The sequence below is a fragment of the Acomys minous genome, assembly GCF_964271855.1.
Source record: "Acomys minous genome assembly, chromosome: 13".
NCBI classification, from domain to species: Eukaryota; Metazoa; Chordata; class Mammalia; order Rodentia; family Muridae; genus Acomys; species Acomys minous.
In genome coordinates, this window is record NC_140495.1 from 90,474,918 (window position 1) to 90,494,676 (window position 19,759).

Here is a 19,759-nt window from a genome sequence, read left to right on the forward strand (position 1 = left end):
AGGACCAGAGCTGTAAACACCCATGATGGGATGGCTCAGAGCAGCCTAAAACTCCAGTGCACACAACCCCCACCCCTAATATTTTTGCCTAGAGAAATAGACAGGGTATGCTAATTTGTGCACATGCACTATGTCGTGTATTTTAAAAGTATAAGCACAGCCAATGCTATCCTCACCTGTTTTTTCTTCTAGTAACTGGAGTTTCTGTTCTACCTCAGCTCTTACTTTTTCACTCTTTTCTAATTTTTGTAAGAGACTCCCGACATCCACCATTGCACCATTGTACACAATAAGTCCTACATTTTCTTCTCCATCTTTTGATTCCTGTTTTATTGTTGGTGTTGGAAGTAACAATCTGTTTCCTAGAATATAAATATTTTTTCTTTAGCAACATATAAATAACACATTTACAAAAAACAAACAGAGCAAAATCTGGCAATGCGTAGTGTTATGTTCTAATTTCATTGCTAGGGAGACTAAAGATTATATTCAAAGCTAGCACGGGCTATATTAATAGATCTTATCAAAAATAAATAAATAGGGCTGGAGAGATGGCTCAGAGGTTAGGAACACTGGCTGTTCTTCCAAAGGCCCTTAGTTCAATACCCAGCAACCACATGGTGGCTCACAACCATCTGTAATGAGATGTGGTGCCCTCTTCTGGTGTGCAGGTGTACATGCAGGCAGGACTACTGTACACATAATAAATAAATAAATAAATAAATAAATAAATAAATGAACAAACGAACGGATGAATAAAGGCAAAAGTAAAACCAGACAAGACAAAGATGCCCCAAATCCTAATATACTCAAACCTAGCATATCTTCCTGCAGTGATGCTGACTCTTCACGGTTCTCTTCATCTTTGGAGGTATCTGTTAATTTCCGATAAAAGCAGGATTCTCTGAGTACTACTTTATTGAGAAGTTTCTTTACCTATTGTTCAGACAAAGAGTAAAATGAAAATACAACTATTATACAAGCAAGTAAACAAATGAAAATACTTCTTTTCACTGTAGTAGTGAGCTACAGCCCTATTCAGATTGGGTAATGGGTGTTACTAAGGTCTCCAACTTGAAACAGCTTTCTTTTCTTGTAGATCGGCCTGCCTGTGACTCCACTGGGCTGGAGACGTGACTCAGCAATTAAGGGCACCAACTGCTGTTCCAAAGGACCCAGGTTCAAATCCCAGCACCCACATGGTGGCTCACAGACATCTATAATGTGATCTGATGCCCTCTTCTGGCCTGCAGGTGTACACGCAGAAAGAGCACTGTATACATAATAATAAATAAATAAGTCTTTGTTGTTGTTGCTGTTTTTTGTTTTTTTGCGACAAGGTTTTTCTCTGTGTAGCCTTGGCTGCCCTGGACTCGCTTTGTAGACCAGGCTGGCCTTGAAATCAGTGATCCGCCTGCCTCTGCCTTCTGAGTGCTGGGATTAAAGGTGTGCGCCACCATGCCTGGCCATAAATAAATCTTAAAAACAAAAAGGCCAGCCTGGTCTACAAAGCAAGTCCAAGACAGCCAAGGCTATATAGAGAAAGCCTGTCTCGAAGCCTTCCCCCTCCAAATGGGGAGTTCCTCTGTGAGCTCAGAACCAGGCTGATCTACACAGATCCAGGCCATCCAGGGAGATTCTGTCTAAAAAACAAACCAACAAACAAACACCACTATGTATGTGGGAAACTAAATAGCCCTAAATGGGGTATTAGATATCCTAGAGCTATAGTAGTTGTCAGCCATCTGACCTAGGTGCTAGGAACTGTGGGTACTCTGTAAGAACTAAAAGGATAGTTCCTTTAAAAAAAAAAAGAAAGCTAATAATCTAGAAGTTTAGATAAAAGGCTTTACCTGAAACACAATATGTAAGAGCCTGAGACAGGAGTGCAGAAGGGAAGCCAGCCTGGGCCACAAAGTGAAAAAACCCACAGGAAACACAGGTAGCAATCTACAACACTGGATAAATGAATTTACTCTATAGATTTACCTTTTGGAAGGATAGCTTCATAAAAGGGTTCTGAGCTATGGGTGTAACTTAGTGGAAGAACACCTGTCTAGCCAAAATTGAGGCCATAGCTTTATCCCAAGTACCATTAAAAAAAAAAAGATTTATCATAAAAACTCCTTTTAAATTCACAAGATTGATTACCTGAGCCCGAGAAAGATGCAATCCAAGAGTATATAATATTTCTTCCAAATCCTTTTCAAGAAGGTAACCACAATGACTTTGATCAAAATAAACAAAAGCCATTAGCAGATCCCTGTTGATTGTGACCATCTGAGGCTTCTCTTTTTCCTAAAATGCACAGGTGATATGGCATAAATTTTACTACCATGAAAGAATGAGAAGTTTAGGCTCTGTTTATATGAAAACATTAATCTTTTAAAAGATCTTTATCTTACTTTGGCTAAAATGAGTGGATTTTGTACATGCATATGAAAAAAAATAAACAATGTGACAGACACATAAGCTCCAAAATAAATAAGTTAAAAAAACGCTTATTTTCTAAAGAACATGCTATTCCTTAACCTAAGGAAAATAAGAAAAACCACCTTATCTTTAGAGGGCCTCTCTTTGCAGTGGCGGTTGACATCTCGTCTGTCATCTCGTTTGTTTATCTCTTCCTCCTCCCTATCTATAAAACACATGTAGAAGAAAATTCTTACTCATGCAGACATTTCATTTTATTGCAGAAACCCAAACTACCTTTCCATTACAGAAGTTTTCAAAAGATGAAATAACATCTATATAAAAATCATATAAAAATAAAAAGTTTTGATGCTATAAGCAAAAGTTAAGAAAAAAACAAAAAGTGCTGGGCGTGGTGGCACACGCCTTCAATCCCAGTACTTGGGAGGCAGAGGCAGGTGGATCATACAGAGAAACCCTGTCTCGAAAAACAAACCAAAAAAAGAAAAAAGAAAAAAGAAAAAACAAGAAGTAACTTATAAAAAAATTCCCAGTCCACAATTGCCTTAACTTCAGTACAAGATTCAAACAATACAGACATATATGTGAAAAAAATACTCATACACCAAAAATGAAAATTTTAAAAATTGGAGAGAAAAAACCCCACTGTTTTTTGTTTTGTTTTGTTTTGTTGAGGCAGGGTCTCTCTGTGTACCTTTGACTGTCCTGGACCCACTTTGTAGACCAGGCTGGCTTCAAATTCACAGCAATCTGCCTGCCTCTGCCTCCCAAGTGCTGGGACTAAAGGTGTGCACCACCACCACCTGGCTTCGTTGTTTTTATTGAATCAAACACACTCAATTCTATAAGTACTTTTATATAAGTAAGAGTTTGTGTGTGCAGAGGATGATCTCTGGGGCTATCCTCAACTGCTCTCCATCTTAGCTGACTACTTGGCTAGGCTGGCTAACTAAGGACCTCCAGCCTAGCCTTTAAAAGCCTGATAACAGCCAGGCGTAGTGGCACACATCATTAATCCCAGCACTGGGAGGCAGAGGCAGGCCGACCGATATGAGTTCAAGGCCAGCCTGGTCTACAAAGCGAGTCCAAGACAGCTGAGGCTACACAGAGAAACCCTGTCTCAAAAATAACCGGGGGGGGGGAAGCCTGATAACCTGAGCACCATCCCCAGATCTCATGGTCAAGTTGAGAACCAACTCCTAAAAGCTGTCCTGACTTCCACACCAGCCATAGTAAATGTCCTATGTAACTACAAAGCTACAAATACAGGTGAAACAGAAAAGGCAAATACTAACAAATATTCAACTATTAATTACACATAGCCAGGTTTGGTAGGTAGTTTGAGCTTGTAGTCACACTCTCACTTGGGAGACTGAAGCAGAAGAGTGTTGCCCAAAGCCAACCTGGGCTAATATATAGGGGGCAGTATCAGTAAGAAAGAAAGATTTATTACAAAACAAGAACATTTCCAAAATCTCGAAAAACAGGAAATATGTAGTCCATTAAAATATGTAGTATTGAGGCATACCATCTTCTTCATCCTCAGCTTCTTCTGCCTCCATTGGGTCATACTCATCTTGATTATTATCTTCTTCAGTTTCATCATCATCTTTTGAATCATCTTTTCTTTTTTCTTCTTTCTGTATTTTAAGATGATTTAAAATTAAGCAATATCTGACGACAAGTAAGGCAAGTAAACATTAAGCTCATTAAGATAGATGCATTTGTAACAGTTCCAACTATAGATTTCTCCTAATAAAAATAACCTATTCAAGCCAGGTGGTGGCGGCGCACGCGTTTAATCCCAGCACTCATGAGGCAGAGGCAGGTGGCTATCTGTGAGTTCAAGGCCAGCCCGGTGTACAAAGCGAGTCCGGGACAGCCAAGGCTATACAATGAAACCCTGTCTTCAAAAACCAAAACTAAACCAAACCAAACCAAAAAATCTATTCAAGTGTGGCATTGGTGGGGTATAGCAGTAATGCCAGCACTTGTAAAGTGGAGGCAGGAGAATAAGGTGATCAAGGCCAACTTACAGAAAGGGGAAGGAGAAGAAAAAAAGAATAGAAACAGAAGAAAGGACAGAAGGGCCAGGAAGTCGGCTCAGACGTAAGAACACTGACTGCTCTTCCAGAGAATCCTCCCAGCACCCACACAGCAGTTCACACCCATGTGTAGCAATTTTAGTCTTGGGGGATCCACACTCTTCTGGCTTCTAAGGTCACCAGGCACTCATGGAGTATAGATATACATACAGGCAGAACATATACATTAAAATAAGAAAGAAAATGAAGAGAGGGAAGGAGAAAATTGTAGATATTAAATTAGGACTTGCTCTGGCTCAGGCTAGTCCTGAGCTCCTGAACCTCCTCTTCCCACCTCTGCCTGATACACAGGAAGAAAGGCTTGCAGCCCTAAGCAAGCTCTAGTTGTCTGAGACAGTCTCATATGGTCAAATATCCAACAGGACAGTCTACACTTTTAGTTTGGCCTTTGTTACCATTGAGAGGCGGTAACAAGAGTTCTCCATTTTGTTGCCTATACTGGAAATTACAAACCTTCCTCTCGTCTCTGTCTTCTTTTTTGTCTTTCTCATCGCCTGATTTTCTCCGTTTTGGTTTCGGATCATCAATATCATCATCTCTTTCTTCTTTTTTATCTTTTCTCTCGTCTTTTTTACTTTTCTTCTCCTTTTCTTTTTTGTCCTCTTTCTCAGGAAGAGAGAGTAATGATTTGTATATTCTGACTCCAAAATCCCTTTGAAGCATTTCATTGAAAAGTTCTGCAAACAATGAAACCTATAAAAAGAAACCAACATTAATATAAACAAACTCAACAGAATATTGAATGAATCCAGCAGTTAGTATCTTGCCATATTTATTATCTATACCTGAAACAGAGCTGTAATATTTTATGAGGGAGATAAAGAAGTGATCCACATCTATAAAATGAATGGGAATAATGTGAAGACCATGGAAGAGCTAATAGTGGTGGCACACGCCCAGCCTTTGGGAGGCAGAGGTAGGCAGAACTGTGACTTACAGGCCACTCTGGTCTATATAGAGTTCCAGGTCAGTCACAGCCATAGAGTGAGACCTTGTACATAAATAAATAAATATCCTCAAAATGACAATTATTATTTAATATTTTTTGACCCATGGTTTCTCTATGAAGCCCTGGCTAGTCTGGAAGTGTCTCTGTACACTAAACTCGCCTCAAACTTAAGAGATGCACCTGTCTCTGCCTCCAAAATGCTGCGACTAAAGGGATATATCACCACATCTAGAACAAAAAAAGAAAAAGAAAAACAAAAAACTTTTCAAGACTAGCTATTTCTATGGTGCTCAGGCAGGTTTTGAACTCATGATGGTCTGACTCTGCTGAATGCTAGGATTATAAGCTCATGTCATCATCATGCCCTGTGTAAGTTTTTTTGGCTTTTAAAGACAGGGTTTCTCTGTATAGAACTGGTTGCCCTGGACTTGCTTTGTAGACCAGGTTGGCTTCAAACTCACAGCGATCCATCCACCTGCCTCTGCCTTTCCAAATACTGATATTACAGGCATGCACCACCATGTCCAGCTCGTCAAAGATGTTTTAAAGACATAAATATTAGTGCTAAGTAAGGTGGTACATTCCTTTAATCTCAACATTTGGGAGATAAGGCAGGAAGATCAACAGTTCACCATCACCCTTGGTCATATGAGACTGTCTCAAAAATCTAGATCTGGGTATAGGGCTGCATACCTGTACTCCCATATATCAAAGGTGGAAAAGAGGGAGGTTAGGAGTTCAAGTACAGCCTGAGGCATATAACAATTGTGAGACCAGACTGAGCTACATGAGACACTGTCTCACAAAAAAATGGAATAACCATAAAAAACAGAATATAAATATTATTCTGGTTGGTGAAGCAGTTATGTAATTGTAGCCCCTAAGGATACTGAAGCAGAATCACGAGTTGAACACCTAACTGGACTACAAATTGAATTTAAGGCCAGCCTACAAAGTCAGTAATTAAAAAGTAAAAAGAAGGCAGGAGCTATAGCTCAATGCTAGAGGTCTTACATAGCATGCATGAGGCCCTGAGTTCAAGCCTCTGCACTATGAAAAGAAAAGAGCTGGGCATGGTGGTGCACACTTAGAAGCCAGAGGCAAATGGATCTCTGTGTTTTCATAAGCAGACAGAGCTATGTAGTATGATCCTGTTGAGAGATACAGACAGATAGACAATACAGAACACAAACTCAAGTTGAAAGGTAATAGCACTTCTAAGAATAATGGCTGCTCTGCCAGGAGCTTGTTTGGTTCCACATGGTGGTTTACAAACATCTATAACTCCAGATCCAGGAGATATGACACCCTCTTCTGCAGGAACCAGGCACAGATGTCATGCTCAGACACATACAGAGACAAAACAACCATTAAAAGAAAAAAAAAAAAAGACAACTAAATATGTATCCTCTGATAACAGAGCACATCACCTCTCAAGAAAATGCCTCAGAGCAGGCCTAGGAGCACAGAGGAGAGAGGCTAGAGGACCACGTGTTCAAGAGTCTCGCTATAAAGGGACTTCAAGATCAGCCATAGTACTAGAAGTATCTCCAACAAAACAAAATGAAATGGAAAACAAACAATAGTTGTGATCTAATTTTGTTAATTTACAGGAAAATATGAAGGACAAAACCACATCACAAGTTAGTCTATTATGTTTATAAGACCTTAGAGGACAAGACAGACTTTTTATAATAAATAAAAATGAGCAAAAACACAATAACAAAACTGATGGGAGCAGTCAAAGAAACACTCAAAAGATTTAAGAAATACATTAAACGGTCACAACAATCTGGATCCTAATTGAAACTTTAACATTACCTCAAATGAGTGCTCTTTATTATCTTCCAATCTATAATCCAATAGGACACTCAAAGACATGATGCTGCAATCAAACTTGCCACTTTTGGCAGCCCAGTTTGGATGTACAATTATGGCTGGTTCGTCAGGCAAAATATATCGTCTCTCTTGACGCTGGCGTTCCATTTCCTCTTGACGTTTTCTTTCCTCTTCCTAAACATTTGAAATTTTAAGTCTTGGTAAAGCTTCCATGTATAAAGTGCATATGTATCATAACGTACTCTAGTGTAAAAAAAAAAACAAGCTGGTGTGGTGGTTTATGACTATAATCCCAACGCGTGGTGGCAGAGAGAGTAGGATGACCTGGAGTTCCAGCTAACCTAGATATATATTGTGTGAGTATCAGGCCAGCCTCTGCTAGGTGTGAGATCTTGTTTCAAAAACAGAAATCAGCCAGTGGTGATGGTGCATGCCTTTAATCCCAGCACTCAGGAGACAGAGGCAGGTGGATCCCTGTGAGTTCAAGGCCAGCCTGGTCTACAAAGTGAGTCCAGGACAGCCAAGGCTACACAGGGAAACCCTGTCTCAAAAAACAAACAAACAAACAAACAAACAAAAAACCCCAGAAATCAAAGGCTGACTCCCCGCGCCCCCGTCCACCACAGGATATCTCTATATATCCTTGGTTGTCGTAGACTTGCTTTCTACACCAGGGTGACCTCGAACTCACAGAGATCTGCCCCCAAATGCAAAGTCTGACTTCTTATGGTTTTTATATTAGCCATATGGTTAAAAACACAGTATCTTTTATGGTTCCTAATTCTCTTTAAATTTCCTTTATTACATATGCTTATTTAAGGGGTCAGGAATACATAGGTGGGGGTCAGAGGTCAGGTAGTTGTTTCTCTCCTTTCATTATGAGTCATAGATCCTGCCTCCTCCCTGAGACAGGGTTTCTCTGTGTAGCCTTGGCTGTCCTGGACTCACTTTGTAGACCAGGCTGGCCTCGAACTCACAGGAATCCACCTGCCTCTGTCTCCTGAGTGCTGGGGTTAAAGGCGTGCGCCACCACACCAGGTGAGTCATAGAGACTCAACTGCTGTTGTCAAGCTTAGCAGCAAGTGTCAATGAACACATCTGGCTTCTAAAAATAACTTTACTAAAGGGTATCAAGTTTCCTGGAGAAACAGTCTGTCTCTGAGCTAGGATAGGACAGTACAAACTCTATCCTGCTATAAAGTAGTGACATAAACTAAAAAAAAAACTCACACCCTGACCAACTCTGTAACAGTACTATCATCCAAAAGATACTTATAACCCATGGAACAAAACAAGAAACCACAAACCACGAACTGCCTAGAACAAAGTAAATTTCCTGCTGTCACTGATGGAAAGCTTTATCCCAAGAAATGTCTTCAGGAAACTCCAGGTCAGCAGGCATAGCATATATACTGGCAGAACAGAAATCATGTTAACTTCATAACCAAACTCTCTCACTTGCTATTACTAAGGAAGAACCTAAAAATCTAGCTTTACTCACTTTTAACTGAGTTCTTAAAATAAAAAACCAGCAGATCTCTAACTTCAATGCCACCCTGGTCTGTTCTAAGGACAGTCAGGGCCACACAGAAGGACCCTGCCTCAAAAACAAACAAAAAAACCAAACAAATCACTAAGCAGCTATGCTAACACATGCTTGTGATCCAAGCATGTGAAGGGTCGGAAAGACAGGAAAACATAAGAACAGCCAACCAGAGTCAGATCAATAATATCTTCTCTCAGACACTCAATTACATGGGGCAGGGGAGAAAGACAGTGAGTGAGTGAAGGACGTTGCTGCCAACCCTGATGACCTAAGTATGATCTTTCAGATCACAGGATAGAAAGGGAAACCCAGCTCCAGGAATTATCCTGACCTCTAGGCAAATCCAATGGCATGGTCAAATCCCCACAGAATAAATAAATAATACAAATGAGTCTTTATTAAAAAAAACAAACAAACAAACCCACAACTTTTGAAGGGCACATAAACACACAGTGCAGAGAGTAAGCACTAACTACAGTGGCTATCACCTCTGTAGGATAAAAATCTAACAAATGTCTATTTAATTTTTAAAAAGACTTGTGAGATGACCCATGAAGAAAAGCACTTGCCATGGAAGCCTAAAGAACCAAATGGGTGTTCCCTGCCACTTCTTACCCTTTAACCCAAGGTGAAAAAGAGAGAACTGAATTGTGTAATTTCCTGACTTACACACACACACACACACACACACACACACACACACACACACACACACACACGCAAATGAATAACATTAAAAAAATAAAAAAAGACTTTGAGGCTGGAGAGATGGCTCAGAGGTTAAGAGCACTGGCTGCTCTTCCAGATGGCCTGAGTTCAATTCCCAGCAACCACATGGTGGCTCACAACCATCTATAAGGTGATCTGATGCCCTCTTCTGGCCTGTATGTGTATAGGCAGGCAGAGCACTATATACATAACAATAAATTATACAAGTCTTTAATAATTAAAAAAAAAAAGACTTTGAACTAGAGAGATGGTTCAGTGGTTAAGTGCGCTTGTGGCTTTTGAAGAGGACCCAGGTTTGTTTTTCCAACCCCTTACACGGGGGCTCACAATCATTTATAACTTCAGTTCCAGGAGATCTACTGTCATTTTCTGACCTCTGTGGGCACCAAGCATACACGAATGCAGCAACAACACTCACACAAATAAAAATAAAATAAACAAACCTTTAGGGGAAAAATAAAGCTTTCAAGGCCACAGACTATCTAGTTTTGCAGCAGTCTGGATAGGACCTGGTAGACCCGGCTTGTCTGCCTTAGTTATGACTGTGCCCTTTGCTGTCAGATTCTACTCAGCTTTGTATAAAGAAATGTTGACCATTTGAGAAGTTATGCCCAAAAGTAGAATACAGAATTAGTTTGGCCTATATTGCCTAGTCTGCCTCTCCTAGGCTTAAAGCTGACGACTCCTACCAACAGCTATGAACAAAAAAGGAGATCATGAAAAGATTGAAGTACATTGAAGACCTCTACCTATTCTTAGAAAAAGCGAATTTTCCTCCTCTCTTCCCTGACCTGTCTATAATCAACTAACCCCAATGGGGCTGAGAAGTTGACTTACAATGTAAACAAAACTGTATCTTTTCTACTCTTTGGCCCCTCCCCCGCAACACTTGTCTCTTAGACACTGTCTTTACTCCCATGGAGTGAACTTCAAGAGACCTGTGTCTGTCTAGTAATACTACAAAATCACAATATACCATCCAAAAATAATGAACCGAGCTTCATTAGTGTCTGTGTGAATATATGCATGTGTGGTCAATGCACATGCGGGTGTAAATACATGTGCAGGCAAAGGTCAATACTGTGTGATTTCTTCTACTGCTCTTCACCTTAGTTTTGGGGACAGGGTCTCTCTCACTGACCCCAGAGCTCCCCAGTTGGCCAGATCCTCCTAGATGACTACTCACTGCAATGCCACTGTTACAGGAATATGTTATTACAAGCCTGGCTTCCAGAAGGATGCTGAGAATCCTAATTCAGGTCCTTGTTTTTCTGACAGAACCATCTTCCTTCAGCTTCAGTATTATCTGATATCTCCACTTCACTAAGCACACTTTCCCAACTATCAACCAGAACTCTATCCCCTCCTGCGTGATGGGGCTCTAACTTAGAGCCTTAGAGCCTTATGAACATTAGGCAAGAACTTTTCCATAGAGCTACACTCCAAGCTCCTCAAACTTTAAGTATGTCTTAGCCAGGCACAAGTCTGTAAGCAAAATCACAGGGCCTCACCCAGTAGGGCTTCATAGTGTGTTCTAGACCAGTCTGAACGATCTGGTGTCACCCTCTCAAACAAAAACAAAACAAAATTTTCTGGTTGTCAACTCTCAGTAAATTCCTTTACTCTAACACAGCATTCACATTTCTTTTGTATTTCATTTGCTACAAGGTTTATTATGTTACAGTACTCTGCCTGCATGTACACAGGAAGGCCAGAAGAGATCACATTACAGATGGTTGTGAGCCACCATGTGGTTGCTGGGACTTAAACTCAGGACCTCTCAAAGAGCAGTCAGTGCTCTAACCCTCTGAGTCATCTCTCCAGACCCACATGACCTTTTGTTTTGTTTTATTTTGTTTCTTGATGGGAGGTTTCTCTGTGTAGGCATGGCTGTCCTGGACTTGATTTGTAGACAAGGCTGGCCTTGAACTCACAGTCATCTGTCTGCCTCTGCCTTCTGAGTGCTGGGATTAAAAGCATATGCCACCACACCCAGCTTATATAACTTTTCTAAAAAATAATTTTTAAAAATATTTATTTATTACGTATACAGTGGTTTTGCCTGCATGTGCACCTGCACACCAGAAGAGGGTACCTGATCTTATTACAGACGGCTGTGAGTCATCATGTGGTTACTGAGTATTGAACTCAGGACCTTTGGGAGAGCTAGCTCTCCAGCCCCCATATGACCTTTTTAAAAGACAAGCTACTTTATAACTTTTTGTGCTTTGTATTTTTTTAAAATTGATTTTTAGCTATATCAGTGTTTGGCCTGTATGCTCATAAGTTAACTAGATACTCTGCCCTGTGAGGTCAAAAGAGAGCAGTAGATCCTCTGGGGAGTAGACACCCTGACTGAGTGAACGTGTATTTTGACAAGAGTAAGGACTGTCGAAGACTCTGAGACCAATTGGCCCATGGTAAACTGCAAAGCTTTTCTTGGAAGTTCTTGTACGAGTGTTTATGGATGACTGATCATCATGTGCAAAGACTAGCAACTGTAGTTTCCTCTTCTGGGTGTTTATAGCCTGAGACTGCTAACCTACAGAGATCTCCTACACAGATGAGCCAAATGCTCTCTGTCTGTGCTGTATTTAATAAACACAGTATGTTTCAAGTTGCAGTAGTCCTGGCTAGAAATCCCCATGTGATTATAGCTTCTTTCTTACGTGTGTCTGCCCCAGGGCTATATAGACTGAAGACAGGGAGTATGCAGCAGGATCCCTGGAACTGGAGTTAAGGACAACCATAGTGCTGGGAACTGAACTCAGGTCCTCGGCTAGCACTGAGCTCTTCCTTCAGTCCTGTTCCCTGCTCTTTGATAAGGAAATGTCTCACTGTAGACCAGGTGGGGCTAAATTTTAAGATCTTATACCTCATGAGTACTGAGTACTCAGTACGGACTAGCCTGAGCATATAAAGCAACAGATAGGCTTTTAAAAAAGTTTTTATTTTACATTATTTAAATTATAACCCAGAACTATACACACCCAATTACATGTTCCAAGAGCTCCTGTGAAACAGTATTAATAACACTGCAGTATGCAAATGGACTACATACCTCTTTATCCTCCTCAGACTTCCTATCATCCTCATCTTCCTCTTCCTTTTCAGACTTCTCTAATTCCTTCTGCTCTTCTTTTTGTTCTTCTACTTTAAGCTGTTTTGTCAAGCGAGCTATTAACTGGGATTTTAGTCCTTTGGAACTAAGAGCTCGACTTTCTAATTCTTTTCGGAGATCATTTACCTAAATATATAGAGCATAAAAACACAGAAGAAAAAAGGATATAAAACAAAACAAATCATCTTTTGTCTGTTTCTTAAAAGTTGCAAAGTAAAGATTAGTGAGGTCTACATGGAGAGTTTCAGGCAATACAGGGCTACATACAGTGAGACCCTGTTTTGAAAAGCCAAAATGCAATGGAATAGACAATGTCCATACAATGCTTTTGGAAACTGAAAACAAAAGATTATTTTTGGAAAATAATTCAAAATGTATTTTTGCCACGGCACTTGCGATGGTCAGAGGACAGCTTTGCAGTTGTCAGCGCCTGTGTTTTACCATGCCGTGGCAAGGTTTATTTACCTTTTCGGCTGTTTTCCTGCATGCCACCACATCTGATGTTTTTTTATTTGTGCTCTTGGAATCAGCCTCTACTTGTGAAGTTTGCACAGCAGCATTTTTACCTATTAAGCCATCACCCTGACCCCTTTGTTTTATTGAGACAGTTTTCATGTAGACCAGGCTGGTCAGACTTGCTTATGTAGCAGGAGCAGGCCTTGAACTCCAGATCTTCCTGTTTTTACCTCCCAAGTACTGAAGTACAGACACACACATCACCAAACCTGACTCTGTAAGATCTTCTAACCATGAATACGGAAATTCAAACTCTCATCCTCTATGAAGGCAATATTCACTCTTAAGTACCTAGCCACCACTTGAAACCCCAAAATAAGGTTTTTCTGTGTAGCTCTGCCTGTCCTGGAACTCACTCTGTAGAGCAGGCTATCCTGGAACTCAAGAGGTTCGCCTACCTCTGCCTCTTCAGTGCCTGGATTAAAGGCATATGCCACCAACTCTGGCCTGACTTATTTTTAATTTATGTACATTAGTGTTTTGCCTATATGTATGAGAGTGTGAGGGTGTCAGATCCCCTGGAAATGGAGTTACAATAGCTGTGAGCTGCCATGTGGGTGCTGGGAATTGAACCCGGGTCCTCTGGAAGAGTTGGCAGGGCTCTTAACCATTTAGCCATCTCTCCAGCCTCAAGAAAAATATCTTAATGCTCAATAAAGAATAAATATTTGAAGCTGGGCATAGTGGCGTACACCTTTAATCCCAGTACTCAGGAGGCAGAGGCAGACAGATCACTGTCAATTTGAGGCCAGCCTGGTCTACAAAGCGAGTCCAGGACAGCTAAGGCTAACACAGAGAGACCCTGTCTCAAAAAAACCAAAAGCCAAACCAAAGCAAACAAATATTTTTAGCAAAACATCTGTTCTATATTGAATAGAAGATGATGTTTAAAAATAATTACACTAACCCACTGGGTGTGGTGACACACGCATTTAAGGCTAGCACTGGAGGCAGAGTGCTTGAACTCCCTGTGAGTTCAAGACCAGCCTGGTCTACAGAGGTAGTGTAGGACAGCCAAGGCTACACCAAGAAACCCTGTCTCAAAAAAAAAAAAAAACAAAAAAACAAAAAAACCCACACAGGACAGCTAGAACTACAAGACAAACTCTGTCTTGAAAAACCAAAAAATAAATACACTGGAGCTGGGTGTGGTGGTATATGCTTTTAATACCAGCATTTGGAAGGCAGAAGACAGGTGGATCTCTGTGTTTGAGGTCAGCCTGGTCTATAAAATGATTTCAAATTAGCCAGGGTAAAACAGAGAAACCCGATTTTTCGAAAAACAAAAAGAAGCTGGGCCTGGTTGCACAAGCCTGTAATCCCAGCACTCAAGGAAGCAGAGGCAGGCAGATCTCTGAGTTCAAGACCAGCCTGGTCTACAAAGAGTACAGGATAGCCAAGGCTATACATACAAACCATGTCTTGGGAGAAAAAGAAACAAGCAAACAAACAAACAAACAAACAAAAAACCCAAATAAACAAAAAGTACACTGGGAAAACTAATGCTAGCTGAAAAAGAATGAGATATACTTTTCACATGTAACATATTATAACCAAACAGTCATCAAAAATAACTTGTATCCAGTAAGAGAGAAACTAGGAGGAAACAAATCAAAATCCTTTCTATTACATGTATTTATTTAGGGGAGCGGTGTGCTAGTGTAAATGAGTATGGGTCAGAGGACAACTGGTGGGAGGTAATTACTTCCACAATGTAAGTCCTAGGAATCAAATTCAAATCACCAGCTTTAGTGACAAAAGTTATATCCACTGAGATATTTCATTGGTCCCTACCAATGAATTTATTTAGGTTATATTGGATCAGCATGGTTAAAAAAATTTTTTTTTCCCGAGACAGGGTTTCTCTGTGTAGCCTTGGCTATCCTGGACTCACTTTGTAGACCAGGCTGGCCTTGAACTCACAGCGATCCGCCTGCCTCTGCCTCCCGAGTGCTGGGATTAAAGGCGTGCGCCACCACGCCCAGCTGCAAGGTTAAATTTTTTTATGTTTAATTGCAAAAGAAAATACATGTTATTAGTAATCAAAAGAAACACAAGTTGGTTTTGGTTTTTTTATATTGTATACTTGACGCAGTGTCTAGCTATATAAACCAGGTTGGTTTCAAACTCATGATCCCCCAATCTCAGCCCAAGTGCTGAGATTGCAAGCAAAAAACCCCATGCTTAGATAAATGTAATAACAAAAAATAATTATTGTTGTTGTTATTATTATTTTGTGGGGTTTTTAAGACAGGGTTTCTCTGTGTAGCCCTGTTTGTCCTTGAACTCAGTCTTTAGACAAGGTTGGCCTCAAACTCAAGAGATCTGCTGGTCTTAGCTTCCCAAGTGTTGGGCCTGGCACATATTTTAAAATAAGAGAACTTTATAGATTCAAGTCAGGTGCAGTGGTGTGCATTGTTAATCCCGGCACTCAGGCAGGTAGTGCTCTGAGTCTGAGGACAGACAGGAATACATAATGAGAACAAAAAACAAAATCAAACATTAATTTAAATATGATGGATAAGTCTGTAGATCCAAATATGTATGACGTTGAAGTAAGATTGATTTAAGTTCAAAAGATGTTTTTTGTTTTGTTTTGTTTCTTTCTTGAGAAAGCGTCTCTGTGTGCCCTTGGCTGTCCTGGACTTGCTTTGTAGACCCTGCTGGCTGCAAACTCGAGAGTGACCTGCCTGCCTCTGCCTCTGCCTCCCTGAGTGTCGGGATTACAGGCACATGCCACCAGGCCTAGCTTAGTTCAAAAGTTTTAGGGCAGCCTAAGCAACACAGCAAGAGGTCATCTCAAAAATCAACTGCAGGGCTGGAGATGGCTCAGCAGTCAGAAGGACTCGCTGCCCTCGGTCAGGATCAACTGCAGGGCTGGAGATGGCTCAGCAGTCAGAAGGACTCGCTGCCCTCGGTCAGGACCTGAGTTCATCCCTACCTGGCAACTCACAGCCATCCGTAATTCTACTTCCAGGACATCTAACACCTCTTCTGCTCTCTGCAGCTATAAGCCATGCATGTGTTGTACATACATACAGACAGACATACATATAGACATACAGACATACATACAGACATATAGACATACAGACATACAGACAGACATACAGACATACATACAGACAGACAGACAGACAGATATACAGGCAAAACATACACAAAATAAAATCAAATAAATTTAGAACAATACAAGCAGTGCTGGCCATGGTGTTGGTGGCACTCACACAACTACAGCAATTGGGAGGTGGGGGCAGCAGGACCAGAAGTCTGAGGCAACCCTCAGCTATATACCAAGTTTGAGAACACCTTAAGTTACATGACACCCTATCCTAAAATTTGAAAAATTAAACAATTTTATGAAATGGCGCGGCAACACAGTTCAATAGCCTTGCAAAAAACTCTGATGATCCAAGTGTGATCCCTGAAATCAACAAATTGTTCTCTGACCTCCACACAGGTGTTACGGCAAGCTAATGCCAGCCCCCCAAATGTGAAAGAAAGTCAAACTTTAAAGATTTGTTTATTTACTTTATGTATACTATCTGCATGTACACCTGCAAGTCTGAAGAAGGCATCAGATCCCAATACAGATGGTTGTGAGCCACCATGTGGTTGCTGGGACCTCTGTAGAGCAGTCAGTGCTCCTAACCTCTGAGCCATCTCTCCAGTCACCAAGTATCAAACTTCAACCCCAAACAGTGGGCTGGGTGTCCTGGCACACGTATTTAATTGCAGCCTCAGAAGGCAAAGGCAGGTGGATTTCTTTTAGTTTGAAGGTAGCTTGGTTCATACAGGTAGGCCAGCCAGAACTGCATGGGAAGACCTTGTCTCAAAAATGCAGTCCAGCTACAAATAAGCAAGTACAGCAAGTACATCCAATGTACAGAAACACTATCACAACCATCTCAATCGACCAGTTTTGGTTTTTTGTTTGTTTGCTTTCTTGCTTGTTCTTTCTTTTCCAGTTTAGTAGAAAATTTACCTACATTTTACTTTGGAATTTATTATAAAAATCAGATTTACCACTAGGTGTAGTGGCCCATGCCTTTAATTCCAGACTGGGGAGGCAGAGGCAGATAGATCTCTTTAAGTTTGAGGTCAGCTTGGACTACAAAGCCAGACTGTTAAACAGAAAAAGCGTATCCTGAAAAAAAATCAATCCATCAGTCAATTCTCCTTTGTTTTTATTTTGGTTTGTTTTTTGGGGGAGATGTTGGGGTTTTTGTTTTTTGAGACAGGGTTTCTCTGTGTAGCCTTGGCTGTACTGGACTTGCCTTGTAGACCAGGCAGGCTGGCCTTGAACTCACAGAGATCTGCCTGCCTCTGCCTCCCCGGTCTGGAATTAAAGGCTGGGACTACAGGAGTGCACCACCACACACGGTTTTTTGTTTTTTTGGTTCATCAAGGCATGACAGGGTTTCTCTTGCAGTCCTGGGCTTGCTTTGTAGACCAGGCCAGTCACGAACTCACACAGAGATCCACAGGACCCTACCTCCCGAGTGCTTTGTTGTTTTTTTTTGTGGGTTTTTTTTTTTTTTTGAGACAGGGATTCTATGTGCAGCCATGGCTGTCTTAGAACTTGTTCTGTAGATCAGACAGGCCTTGAACTCAGAGAACAGTCTGCCTCTGCATTTCATTTTTATCATAGGTCCAAGTGCTGGGTTTAAAGGTGTGTGCCACCAATGCCTTGAAAGCTTTATTTTTTTCCCAACTCTGCTTAAAACTAGGTTAGGCATAGAAATCCCACAATCCTGTTCACTTCCTAAACCAGAAAACAGTGCTATCATCATAATTATATTGGAGGCACTGAAAGACACAACATATCTGAACTATATATACAGCCTCTTCTATTTAAGTATGTACAGGCACAAAATATCCTAGTTACAGAAAGCCAGAGGATTTTACTTTGAATGGCCACATCGTTTATTTATTTGGTTGTTGGTTGGTTTCCCTGTGTAGCCCTGTCTGTCTTGGAACTAGCTCTGCAGACCTCACACTCAGAGATCTGCCTGATTCTGCCTCTCAAGTGCTGAGATTAAAGGTGTGTACCACTATGCCCTATCCTAGACACACACCCCCTTTTTTTCTTTTCTTTTTCTCTTTTTTTGGTTTTCCAAGACAGGATTTCCCTGTGTCCTGGACTTGTTTTATAGACCAGGCTGGTCTTGAATTCACAGCAATCCACCTGCCTCTGCCTCCCGAGTGCTGAGATTAAAGGCATGCGCCACCACCACCCGGCTAAGGCCTAGACCTCTTTTAAAGGCAGGGTCTCACGCTACACCCTAGGCTAGTCTAAAACTCACTCTCCTGAGTATACATACACAATACGTATACATTTTCAGTTACCTTCATTGCCTTTGGATCAAGTTTAGACCAATGGGTAGGAGTGGAAATTTCTTTAACTTCACCATCATCCTTCTCTTCTTCATCCTAACATACAAAGGTGAGAACAACATTACTATTCTGAAACCTTAAAACGTAGGTAATTTATTTTTAAAAGTCTGTTGCTGATCTGTGCAAGGTCACAATGTTTCAGATTGTCTTCTCCTAAAGTTATTATTTAGGCAAGTCCACATACATACATTCTACCACTTTTAACTGATCACAAAGACATCAGCCAATCAAAGCCAGATCTGTGAAACACAAAAGGGTGATAAATTACAACACATAGGATATCGGGATACACAGACACTGCCGGTCTCCACTAACCACACAGTGTGTGATCTTGCCCCAATTTTCAAGCCACCCAAAGATTGATTTAGTAAGACCTTTGAAATGCACCCAAGACGTTGCCACATAGCCTGAAATTTCAAATCTCTCAGACTTGTGGTTGTCCAATTTCAAATATCCATGACTAGAACTGATGACCGTGAAAAAGAAAATTTTTTAAATTTGAGAAAATGGCAAAATGTTTAAAATGGCTTAATACTGAATCTTGCTCAACAACTGGTCCCAGATTCCAGCAAATAGACCTATGATAAAAACAAAATTCTGTGCAAAATAAGCACAACTTTTCTTTGAGGTCTCAGCACTCTTAAATTTAAGTTGGCATAGTAAACAGATTTTTATGAGAAAGGAAAATACAACTATACTGCTGAAAGCTGGATTACCAGTCGCTGTTACCAGTTATGTTCCTCCATGTGTGTCTGTTATGTAGTGTGTGGTGTGCATTTGTGCCTGTGTTCCTGTGCCTGTGAGAAGCGGAAATAGAAAAAGGGATTAGCGTTCAGTGCCTGTTCTCCATCAGCCTTCTTGCGTTCACCCTGAAGCTTCTCGACCAGCTGCTGCTTGTATCCTCGGGAGAGGGTTTCCCACTCTGAGCGGGTGGGAAGGCAATGCCAAACATCCGGGAAAAATAAAACCACTGTCTCCACATGAGCTGGAACTGTACGCCCTTTGTGGGTCTCCTCAGGGCGATGGTAGCGAATCTCTGCAAAACGGTACCTGTTGCAAGGGAAGAAGCATGTTGGAAAAAAAATTCTACAATACATTTTAAAGACCCTAGTTCACTTGTAGCA

The 19,759-nt window shown here is 40.9% G+C and overlaps 1 protein-coding gene across 3 annotated transcripts in view; it reads right to left on the minus strand.

The window, feature by feature from the left end:
- Positions 1 to 19,759, minus strand: part of CCAR1 (cell division cycle and apoptosis regulator 1) — a 48,279-nt gene that overhangs the window by 2,484 nt on the left and 26,036 nt on the right. For 2 of the 3 annotated variants that reach the window (XM_084751926.1, XM_084751928.1), the window contains 10 exons: positions 19,475 to 19,685; positions 18,588 to 18,671; positions 12,663 to 12,848; positions 7,309 to 7,500; positions 4,992 to 5,231; positions 3,962 to 4,073; positions 2,556 to 2,638; positions 2,152 to 2,298; positions 816 to 936; positions 177 to 362 (listed from right to left, as the gene is read on the minus strand). In XM_084751926.1, coding sequence (XP_084608052.1) covers positions 177 to 362; positions 816 to 936; positions 2,152 to 2,298; positions 2,556 to 2,638; positions 3,962 to 4,073; positions 4,992 to 5,231; positions 7,309 to 7,500; positions 12,663 to 12,848; positions 18,588 to 18,671; positions 19,475 to 19,685 — 1,562 coding nt within the window. The remainder of the gene's footprint in view (positions 1 to 176; positions 363 to 815; positions 937 to 2,151; positions 2,299 to 2,555; positions 2,639 to 3,961; positions 4,074 to 4,991; positions 5,232 to 7,308; positions 7,501 to 12,662; positions 12,849 to 18,587; positions 18,672 to 19,474; positions 19,686 to 19,759) is intronic. The other variant, XM_084751927.1, reaches the window with a different exon arrangement.